Source organism: Salvia splendens, chromosome 8, assembly GCF_004379255.2.
Source record: "Salvia splendens isolate huo1 chromosome 8, SspV2, whole genome shotgun sequence".
NCBI classification, from domain to species: Eukaryota; Viridiplantae; Streptophyta; class Magnoliopsida; order Lamiales; family Lamiaceae; genus Salvia; species Salvia splendens.
This window is the reverse complement of record NC_056039.1, coordinates 15214899-15226882: the sequence shown is the minus strand read 5'-3', so window position 1 is coordinate 15226882 and position 11984 is coordinate 15214899. Positions and strand designations below refer to the sequence as shown.

At 36.3% G+C, this 11984-nt stretch overlaps 1 protein-coding gene across 1 annotated transcript; it reads right to left on the bottom strand.

The window, feature by feature from the left end:
* Nucleotides 1–5254: 5254 nt before the first annotated feature.
* Nucleotides 5255–10077, bottom strand: LOC121743582 (putative lipase C4A8.10). The gene is made up of 10 exons (XM_042136905.1): nucleotides 9682–10077; nucleotides 9362–9429; nucleotides 8899–8966; nucleotides 8542–8775; nucleotides 6522–6685; nucleotides 6346–6401; nucleotides 6208–6260; nucleotides 6015–6132; nucleotides 5710–5807; nucleotides 5255–5494 (listed from the first exon to the last, which is right to left on the bottom strand). Exons 1-10 carry the CDS (start codon nucleotides 9861–9863, stop codon nucleotides 5423–5425), a joined length of 1113 nt encoding a protein of 370 aa, XP_041992839.1. The 5' UTR covers nucleotides 9864–10077; the 3' UTR covers nucleotides 5255–5422.
* Between the last annotated feature and the right edge of the window lie 1907 nt (nucleotides 10078–11984).

Below are 11984 nucleotides of genomic sequence, written 5' to 3'. Positions count from 1 at the left end.
AGTTTCCCCGCATTTCCCTTCAAATCACCCACCGAACTGGCCAGTTGAGCTAACTGCATATTCATCATATCCATGTTCGCCTTATGTTCCTTCTGGGCATTTTGCATCCCCTGCACGACCTCATTATGGGATTGCAATTCTCCTTTGATGCTCTGTTGTGACGCTAGCATTTCACCCATCATGTCCTCAACGGATCTCCTTGGCCTGTTCGAATTTCAGAAATGACTCGGCCCTTGGTGTTGATAGTTCTGGGAGTTTTGCTGGCCTTGATTAGGCGGGTATTGGTTATACTGGGCAGGAGGGGTGTACTGATCTTGAGGATATTGATTCTGGTGCTGGCCTTGGAATTGATTTTGGTTCTGATGGTGTTGGGGTCCTAGGTTCGGCTGATTTTGGAAATTTTGGAAGTTTCTCTGGTGGGGCGGCACATAGACAGGGTTCAGGTTCTGGTTTTGTGGGTTTTGGTTTTGGGATTGTTGGTTTCTTCCTTACCAGTTGGGCTGGTAGTCTGGGTTTGCTGGTCCACGGTTAGGGTTTTGGTTCGGATAAGGGTTATACTGGTTCTGACCTTGGTTCTGATTTTGGCTTCCGTCACCCCATCGGAAGTTTGGATGATCCCTCCATGGTGCATCCCGTTGTCTACCTTGAATCCGATGCCCACTACAATTGAAGTACCCCGCAGCATTAACTTGCTCCATATTCCCGAAGTCATTAGGCTGATCATAGTTCGGTCCTTGATTTCCCTGCTCTGCACCCTTGTAATTCCCAGCTGGGGGAGGTGGTGGAGTGCTCTTCTCGATCGCACTCAGAAGTGACTTCTTCAGCTCATCCATTTTCAAATCTATTTTCTGCTCCAGCTTATTTTCCTGATCAGTAGACGAGGCAACAACAGCCCGCTCTCGGTTGTATCCTTCCCTTGAATGGTCATACTCTTTCTTTGCATTCAGTAGCTTCCTTAGGACTCTCTTCGCTTCGCTGACCCGTAATTGCGTGAAGCTTCCTCCTGACGATGAATTTGCCAGGTCCTTGGTTACCGCGTTCATACCTTCGTAGAAAGTATGATGTACCTCAATGTCCGCCATGCGATGGTTGGGACATGATTCCAAAAGACCCATGTATCTTGCCCAATAATCACTCAAGGGTTCATCATACCCTTGCTTCACATTAGTTATTTCCCTCTTCAGCGCGCTTGTCTTGGATGACGGAAAAAACTCGCCCAGGAATGCTGACTTGAAATCGACCCAAGTCTCAATAGAGTTGGGGGGCAGGCGCATGAACCAGATGTTAGCTTCCCCCTTGAGCACAAATGGCAAAGCCTTCAGCCTATAATCATCCTCAGTCGCTCCTGCTGGTCTCCTCTGCGCCCTACAAATTTTACAAAACTCATGAAGAAACTCATACGGCCCTTCATAGCTCTTCCCACAGTATGTAGGCAGGATCGCGATCACATGAGGCTTCACATCGCAGGCGGTTTGCCCTGGAGTAACGACTCTGGCTTGCGGGGGCTCTCCTTCAGTATGTGCGTTCAGCGTCCCGATCTCCGGGTCTTCATCTCCCTGGTTGGCCATTTCCCTTGGGTTGCCTTCCAACAGTGGTTTCTCTTCTGGTATTGGTCCTTCTATGGTGTATTGCTCCTCGTCGCTACTCGAACCTAAATCAGACAAAGCCGTCGACAGACCGGAACGAGTGGTTACGAGTATAGATCCTCGCTTGAGTATTTTCGGCCTCCACTGATCAGGAGACGAGCTACTGCTCATAAACTGAAATGAAAAGAAAAAGGAAAATTATACACAATATATACACCAAAGTATCACACACAATATCAGTCACGAATCTGTTACCAAAAAGCGTCGTCATTCTAGAAGAACAGCACGTAGCAATCAATGAGTCGCTCACTCTCAGAATGAGCGAATATTCCCTGACAAGATCGTTATCCAGCTGGGGGTCGAATCGAGCTTATAAATAGATGATGTGCCACCACAAGAAGGAAGAGACTTTACTTTCCGTCTAGTTTAGCTTAGCTTAGTTAACTAGTATAGTTCAGCTCCCTAGCTTAGTTTAGATCAGTTCTCTAGTTTAGTATAGATAGCTTAGTTAAAAGGGCGACTGAAGGGAGCGTTGCAGAATACTCATTTCTGTTTGTGTAATCTTAAGTTTCCCGCTGAGATTCTTCTCAGTTTTTACCGCTTTCTTAGTTTCCGAAGTGTTAGCTTAGTTTAATTTCACGTTGTACTCAGTTTTTAGTTTAATCGAAGTTTATTTTCGTTTACATCCTCGCATTTACTCTTCCGCTGTTACCTGCATATCACTTGACCCAGTAGTTAAAGTTCCATTGATCAAGCTAGCTAGTTTAATTCTGCCTAGATTAAAAACAGTAGTTAAAAACTCCCAGTTAAAGTGTGGCAGCAGCCAACCCCCCATGTTCACTACTCACACACTCGACACACCAACTTCTCTGTGGGATCGACCCCGAACTTGCCGCTTTACTGTTAAAGTTGTACAAATTGGGAGTTATAAATATTTTCTTGCGTGAGTCGGTTTGAGGATTGATTTGATTAAGTGGCAACGACAATTTGCTAACTGGTCCGACCGGTTCAGTTATCTTCCATATAACTTGATCCAATTCCAATCCGTCGATCTCGAGCTCACCATACACATATGTAGGTAGGTCATCACCCAAAGGTATCCTCGTTTGATTGATCAGAGCGGTCATCAGCAAACCGTCTCGCTTTGTCTCTGTTTTTGTATCTGGTAGCCATCCCAACAAATCTCGGCACTTGCTAGGCCAATCAGTATATCCGACATGATGGTCACGGTCTGTGAAAACGCGACCGTCCGCTCTCAAGCCCCAAATGGCTTGCATATCTTCTAAGGTCATCGTCGCCTCTCCAATCGGTAGATGGAACGTGTGCGTCTCCGGCCTCCAACGCTCAATCAAAGTCGTGATAAGCTCATTGTCGACCTTCATCGACTTCCCACAATCCATCACTCCTTTGAAACCAAATATGTCAAGTCAATACATCACATTGTCATGAATATCCACATCTCATGTCTTACTTTCCGTCTGTCGAACTTTGAAAAGATGTGTTGTGCCATCTTTCAGTAGTTTATTTGAAATGTGTTTTCTCTGAAGATATAGCACTGACGGGATCTTCAGGTCCATATAATATCTGTCCGCTAGAACTTGAAGTTTCCATCTAATCTAATAACATATTCATAAAATAAGAATTACAAACTCACATTTAAAATACAAATAACATATAAATTCAAATTCATCATCAAAAAAACAAAATATTATAAACCAATTGATTCACTCCTAATCCATTGATATCCAATCATGCGTCTATATTTTAGAAACTCCAATTCATCACAATTCATGATTTATAAGGCCTAATTTACATATAACTCATAAATTAGAAATTCACAATTCATTCCACTTCAATGTATATATAACTTGTAAATTATTTTCATAATCAAAATAAGTAGTCATTGCAAAAATTACCCAATATAATCAAGCCAATGAAGGTTAAATACAAGATACATTTCAACCCGTACTCTCTTTTCCAATAACAACCAAAATCACAACACCAAGCATCTCAAACATATCAAAAACTATACAATAGAATGAATTTCACCAATAAAATCCATTACAATTAACAAAACAACAAAACATCGGCCAAAATTGAACAATTTGTTATAAACTCTAATTTACAAAATTGGGAGAAACCTACACAAAATATGCAATAAACACCGAATAAGGGATAAATGTTGAAAGATTGAAGAAAACTTACCGAAATATATCGGAATATGACGGGAAATCACCGGAATCGCCAAGAAATCGCCGGAAATCGCCTGCCCCTTTCTCTCTTTCTCTCGCGCAGAATGAGCTACTGCCTCTGTTTCGCGTCTGTTTTGTTTAAAATAGAGACGCATGAGCCTCATGCGTTTTACCCTAAGCGCATGAGGGTCATGCGTCGTCTAAAAAAATTAAGCGACGCCTGTCTTTCATGCTTTTTATTGGAAGACGCATGACCCTCATGCCTCTTCTAAAAAAAATTAAAAAAATTGAACGACGCATGTCTTTCATGCATCTTACACTAAAACGCATCGCGGTCATGCGTTTCATTAACGGGCGACGCATGAGGGTCATGCGTCACTCCCAAAGCTGGAATAAAAAAAAGCCCAGTACACTTATGGAATTTTAAAAACTCCCTAGAACTAAAAAAGAATTACCCCAGTTTTTTATCTTAAACTCAAACTACTTCAAGTTTGTATCAAATTCGAACTACAAGTTTGTATTTCTAAAATTTTGTAGTTAATTTTCTTTAAAAAATAATAAAAATATATATTTATAAAAAAATTCACAATCTGGAATGGATACCCGATTTTTCGGCACTGGATACCGAGTCGGGAATCTGGGTACCCGAAATCATTTTCGGATATTAGATTTCTGGAAATTCAGGATCGGGTACCCGAAATTTTCGGATCGGGTATCCGCAAGTACCCGATTTGACAGGTATCCGCAGTTATGCAACCATCCGAAGTCTATCAAGAAACGCAAACCAAGAAAATAAAACAGAATTTGACCAAGAAAATTAAAGTTTTAATCTCATCTAACTCTACATAATTCTTAATAAATCTACAATACTACTGTATATTTTAGTCTATATTCAACAGTATCTAATTATTTCCACAATTCTCCATAAATCTATGATATTGTCCTCTTCCAACTCCTCTACTCTCTTCAAATAATTTTTGATACATATGAATTTTGATTAATAATTATGTATCAAGGTAGTAATAAAATGCAAACTCTATATATTGTATAAACTCCAGATTCCTGAACACAATGTCAATACATTGTAAAATTTCAAGATTTTGTTGTCAACATAGCATCAATCGTTGACACTGTAATGACATTTTTTATTGATGTTATTTTATCATGTGTTAATATTTTCTAATTTAAAGTTTTTCTAAAATATTTAGAGTTTCCAATTGATTGGATCCTAGTTTCGCGCGTTTGATAAGCAAGAATGGTAAGAACTCTAATTTTGTCAAGTGTTTGATATACTAGAGTTGGCCTTCCCTATATTTGATAGTAATATATTGACTTTAATAACCTCAATTTGATGGTGATTTACCTTATCCATGCCCTTTATTCTACATTTCATTCTCGCTATTTATCAAGTGAAGGTTTTCATTTCCTCCATAAATATGTCAGTGAAAAGGAATATTGGAAATAGGCTTACATAGGTTTCCAATAAAAGTACTCTCATTTATAGTACAAGTTACCAATACATTTACATTCGACGGCGATTAATAAATCAGAGTTATCATAATAATGACTACGAAAAGATACATTAGCCTCTTCAACATGGCACAGCAGATGAAACCAAGATTTACCAGACGAGCTCAAGCTCTCCTATAGAAGAAATCGATCGATCATATGTTGTATAACGTCCGTGCCATCAGAATGAATGGATTGGTCTTTAACCTGCATGTCACAATCAGCCAGAAAAAAAGTTCAATCCCTTGTCTTCAAGGTACGAGCTATGATAGGTTTCGAGCAAGAGAAAATATGAAACATAGCTAATGGACATATGTCGAAAAATGAAAGCAATATGAATCTGCAAGATCAAGCAACATCACAGCCCTAGATAAAGAAAATCATTTATATGCATACGATAGGGAGATGGAAACGAGAGAGACCTGGATAATGCTATGAGCAGCAAACTTTGCCTTGCTGTTGTGGAAGCTTACGTCAACTTTCTCCCACGACAGACTAGAGAGGCCGTTCACTAGTTCCTCTGTTTATAACAACATTTTATAGCAACATTAAGAATAAAATATTTATCGACTTTTTACTTGAAAAATATCAACAAAAATGACAACCGAGCTCTCTTCAGACTCCAAATGAGTGAAGAATTAAGCTTTAATCTGAGGTCCGACTAACAGCAAAATTTAACTTGTAGAGCTTTCCAAACACTCTGCAGGAGAAAGAGGAAGTCACAAACCTTCCAGCTCGTCTAAACCGTCAGTTTCTACTGTAGGCTCACACAACTCCTTGTCATATGCCTTGCAGCGCTCTTCATACACAACATGAGGATATTTTTCATCAACAGAATCCTCCCACTGTGAAAGATCAAACGTCACAAAGAAGCAGAGTAGTATGATAGACTAATCACAACAGAAAGGCTAAGGTAAGACCTTGGGTAGTTCACTATTGCGTCTGATCGATGATGTTCTCCAGCCAACAATATCTGAACAATACGTGGTTAAGAAAAACAAGAAAATACATATGGAACATATAAAGATCGTTAAAAGTTGGGTCTAGATCTTGGATACTGTCGTAGCCAACATTTGAGTAAGCTACCCTACGTTCAAAAGATCTCAGCGCAGACCTGCATAGGAAAGTCATAATACCTTTAGCTGTAGAACGAAATACTAATTTATACTGTGCATCTAGAGCAAGCTAGTAGTTTGCAATTCAAATCCAAGTTAGAGACATGGAGAAAGCCTACAGAAAACAGCCCTCTTCATTATCTTCCAACAGGCGTTTCAGCAAAGGTGGTTTTCCTTCATCATCGTCGTTCATAAAGAGATGTCTTCCTGTTCTCCTAAATATCAAGTGAATTACACAACTAGCAACTTTCTCAAAAGCAGTAACCCCAAAGAGAAACGGCACCTGGCAGATTTGCAATAATGAAGTAATATCAAACATCAGTCCAATTAAATAGAAAAAAAACCACCAAACACCAAAGGCAGCCTGTGCATGAAAAGGCTAAAAAGTAGTTACAAGATGGATTCATTGCTCACAGATTAATTACAAGATAAACTATATCGAACCAATCATGAGAGTTTTGAAGTAAACACAATTAGCATTAAATTCAATGGAAATGATCCTAATATTTTGGAATTATATCTCATTTGGTTTAACCATAACCATACACAAATATGATCAGTAAACATTGTTACATCTTACTGAAACTGCACACTACTCTACACCATCTGTCAACTCCAACTCTGTTATCACTCCTGATATCCCTATTTAATTTATTTCATAGTTACCTTTTATTCCTTAATTGAGAAAGTTATCACGGGATTAGTTAGTAGAATAATCTGATGAATGGGAGTTTTTTTTAGAACCATAGTTCCTCAGTTGAATATCAAAGGCAGCCTGTGCATGAAAAGGCTAAAAAGTAGTTACAAGATGGATTCATTGCTCACAGATTAATTACAAGATAAACTATATCTAACCAATCATGAGAGTTTTGAAGTAAACACAATTAGCATTAAATTCAATGGAAATGATCCTAATATTTTGGAATTATATCTCATTCGGTTTAACCATAACCATACACAAATATGATCAGTAAACATTGTTACATCTTACTGAAACTGCACTCTACTCTACACCATCTGTCAACTCCAACTCTGTTATCACTCCTGATATCCCTATTTAATTTATTTCATAGTTACCTTTTATTCCTTAATTGAGAAAGTTATCACGGGACTAGTTAGTAGAATAATCTGATGAATAGGGGTTTTTTTTAGAACCATAGTTCCTCGCATAAAGGGATGAAACAGGCTTTTGTTGCCTGGAGACCTAGTTCCTTATGTCATTCAAGTAGTATAGTTAGTCATTTAGGGAATAAAAATAACTGTTGAAGTTCATAGCAGTGCTCAACTGCTCATGCAGGTATCACCTGTGAGCCTCACATTTTTCAGGAGGTTTTCTATTTGATTCCAGTTTCTTCCTTTAGTTTCACTGTAACATGATCTATCTTTTACCTACTGAGTTCCTGCTCCTTTATCTTCTCCCTACCCAACTAATTCTTCATTTTCAGTCTCCTTATGATGTGCAACATCCCTCCCAAGATAACGGAAAGGGAAGGACACTCATCCGATTTGTCATTTGTCGAACTTCCACACCATGCCAAACTTGTAGTTTCAAATGTCAGTTACATGCATTGTCACCATCAACTGAACCTCTGTGCCAGACACTTACTTGTCTAGCTTCATTCAATTTCCCCACCATTCGCTCTTTTGTCTTACACTACTTCATCTTGTGAACTAAAGAAGATCACTATTAAATGATTTCAATAATGTTATTCATTTTCTCCCTCACACATTATACTGAATCTACTTCCCTAATATTGCACAGAAACAATAATGCATCATAAATATCCTAACCAAATAATAATATCAGTTTCAACATCTGAGATTTATTATTTACATTGCCACAGCCCACAGGTATTAAGTCTTTGGCAATTATCTGCACTAAGTTTAGTATTCGCCATATAGCATCATCTACAAGAAGTAACAAGTAATTCCTAGATAGTTCCTAAGTTTGCTCAAAAATTTTGGAGATTTAAATCCTACTGCTTCAAGGCCATATATTGCAAAATCGACAGTTGAATATCAAATTATCAACAAGGGCCACATATATACAAAAACTCATAGGTGTCGCATGCAAGTGATTCAAAATTTTCTTATCATTTATCAGATAAAATCGAAGGCAATGAGCAGGGAAATACATACCTGCTTGTTACCCCTAGAACCAAGATGAGGAGTGGCAGCAGTAAGAAAGTTAACTGGTTCAAGACCAGCTATTTTACCCTTGGACTCTTCATTCTTTAATAGTTCTTCCCCATTTACTTTCATTGTAGGTTTATACATTTTCCCGATAGCATATCTTGCTACAAGTCCCCCGACAGAATGTGCAATAAAAGAAATCTTCCTCAAACTAGGCTTCCTTCTAATTACTTCAAGGACCTGAAATTCAATGCCAGTTAATAAATCAAACCATGGTTAATTATTCCAAGTAATATTTTCTAGAAATAGAGGCTGTGGAGTGGTAGCGGAAAGGCATAACATAAATGACTAACATGAAACAACCTCTTCAGCCAGTCGATCACCCATCACATCCACACCATCCAGTGTCTTTGCTGCATTGCGTTCACTACCTGCAGTTCAAAAAGGTTTTAAAGGAAAAGTGGGGAAAGAAAAATCTACTGCTCATATTTCTCAGTAGTAGAAGTAAGAGAGTGCAGAGAATAGATATCACAGGAAGCTACAGAGCTAGGACTATTTTTCTGAAAGGATAATTTAATGAGATATAAATTAGAAATGCCACTATGAATCATAAGGAGTTGCAAATACCAAAACCACTCCAATTATGCAAATGGAAATGAGATTTCTCCTTTCTCACAAAATCACCTTGCATCCCTAAGAATATTGGCTGATCCATTGAAAATGGACAAGGATTCTTCTTACTTCTGAGTGAGAAGAATGAATTTGCATAGAATAAGGAAGAACTCACTCGGATCATAATCACTTTGTATAGAAATGAACAACTTACAATGAACAAACACTTTATCAGGAAGCTGCTGCACGAATTTCTCAGCAGCATATTTCCAATCTGATCCACTGCAATGACACGATCACAAACAGAAACACTATCATCAACAATTGAGCAAAAAAAAACTTCAAATCCACAGAAATGTGTATGTGATCTCTACTTCTAGTGCCTTTAACTCTCCCTCAACGCCATATTTGCATCAATCAATCGAACAAATCAACAAAATCAACTCACATCTTTCCACCACAGCAACTCAAATCTTCAGATCAAAAAATTAGATGCAAATTCAGAAAACAAAAACACACAATCAGATTGATTACCTTCCGAGAATCCCGTGCACCATGACAACGAGATGATCGGCGTTGAAAGCATTAGATTGTTCAGAACTGTAGACGTCTTCCCCTCCGTTACCTGTGTCGGTCGAGCTGATAGCGCCGTTTTCCATATCACTTCTCTTTTCAAATCGTGTCAAATCAAGGTTGCTGCATTCACTCCAGAGCATCCAAAACTGAGGGAAAATGTCGGAGCTGAGTTGATTACTACTATCAATTATTCAGAAAATCCAAGGAGGCGAATCCAAAGACGGTAAAAGGTGTCGATGGATTTGAATTGGATTGGAAAAAGGGGGTTTTGGTATTTCGAGAAGAAGAGGAGGTGGTTGAAGACGCAATTAAGAAACTTAACCGGCCTCGTTGCTTTTACGGTTTATGCAGTGACGATATTTAACTCGGAATTTTGATCACCGAATTAATCCCAAAATATGCCATAATTAATCGTGTGCGCCACCATTTTGGATAAGTCTAATTCAATTCTCCTTTCCTAATGAGGTACTAATTTATTTGTCAAAAATTAGATACTACTACTGTATTATAATTATTCCAAATAGGTTCCACAAATGTACATTGTATATACATAATCGAATTTTTTAAATATTTTATCTTTAAAATAAATATTACTTAATTTAATATAAAATACATACTATTCATTTATCAATAATTTAAATAAATATTAAAAATATAATTAAATATCTAAAATTATTTCATGTGATTTGTCTTTTATTGCTATAGAATAATATGGAGTAACTAATACAAAACTAATTTTATAATTTAATTTAACTCAATTCAAAATATAAAGGCATTATGATTTTGAAAATATCAAAAATATTATTAGGATTTTGGATCAACATGATTTGTTTATTACTGGTATTAGTTTACAAATACTAAGTTATCTGTAAAAAATGATATTATTAGAGATAATGATAACTCAGAAAATGATTCCTAAATACTATATGATTTATAATTAATTACTTACTGTGTTTAAAAATATCAAAAAAGATTGTAAAGATTTTGAACTTATATTAATTAATAAAATACAATATTAACTAATTGATTTAATAATTGAACTACCATAATAATTAAAGTAATATCCTTTTAATGAAATTTTAAATTTTTAAAACAATAATAATCATATACTCCCTATGTACACTAATAAACTTCTAATTTTATCATTTCCGATCATCCACCAATAAAATTTTGATTTACTCTCTCTATTCCACAAGAATATGCACTTTAGATTGAACACGAGTTTTAATGGACAATTGGTAAAGTGAGTGAGAGATAAAAAGAAAAAATAATTAAAGTATTATTAGTGAAGCATGGGTAAAACCTCAATAGAAAGAAAAGAGTTTCTAAAATTAGAAAGTGCATATTCTTGTGAGACGGACTAAAAAGGAAATAGTGCATATTCTTATGAGACGGACTAAAATAGTGCATATTCTTGTGGGACGGAGAGAATAATTTTTACTATTTTTGGTAATGGGCTCCACATTCCATTAACTTTATTTTACTCACATTTCACTGTAAAACTAATACTCTCTTTGTCCAAATAAATATGAAACATTTAGTTTTCGACATAAGATTTTATACAGTATTGTTTTGTGAGTTAATAAAAATATAGTAAAGTAAGATAGAGGAAAAAGTAGAGATGATTTGTAATAGCATAACCCGTAAAAGAAAACATCGAGAAGAATGGTCATTAGAGTGGACATGGGTCCATGGATTATTTGCATTGTAAGACCATCTCTAATGGTTCTATAAAATTCAAAATAGAATAAGAAAATAGTTTCAATAGTATTTTAAAACCAACAGTATTTTGAATTTTGGTCGAATAACTTGTTTTTGAGTTTACATTATAACATACTCAAATCACGTTTTGAGATTTTGTGAGTATGAAAAGTGAGTGGATATAAAATATTTTTTAAAATTTTAGTTTGATGTTAGTAGTTGGAATAAAATCACTATTTAACAATAAAATAGATTTGAATTTGAATTTATATTTAATATAAATGGTTGAAAATGGTCCAATGCCATAAAAATATAAAATCAATCATATGAAGTCGGACGGCAACATATAGCCACAACATGATTAATTTTTAAACTATTTTATTTTGCTTTATGATATCGAAATATCAATATCAATTACTAAAATTACAAACACAACTCTGATAAGAAAAAAAATATAAATACCCATTCTCATGAATGCCCATCCATATTGGCTTGACCTCTAATCTCTTTGTCATATTTGGTTATAGAATTCACTTTAATCACAAACCGCACTTCTAGAC

Coding starts and splice junctions, on each gene's coding strand:
- LOC121743582 (XM_042136905.1), bottom strand. CDS start 9,863: ATGCTCTGGAGTGAATGCAGCAACCTTGATTTGACACGATTTGAAAAG. Junction 8,967..9,361: donor TGATAAAGTGTTTGTTCATT/GTAAGTTGTTCA, acceptor TTTGAACTGCAG/GTAGTGAACGCAATGCAGCA. Junction 8,776..8,898: donor GTGATCGACTGGCTGAAGAG/GTTGTTTCATGT, acceptor ATTGAATTTCAG/GTCCTTGAAGTAATTAGAAG.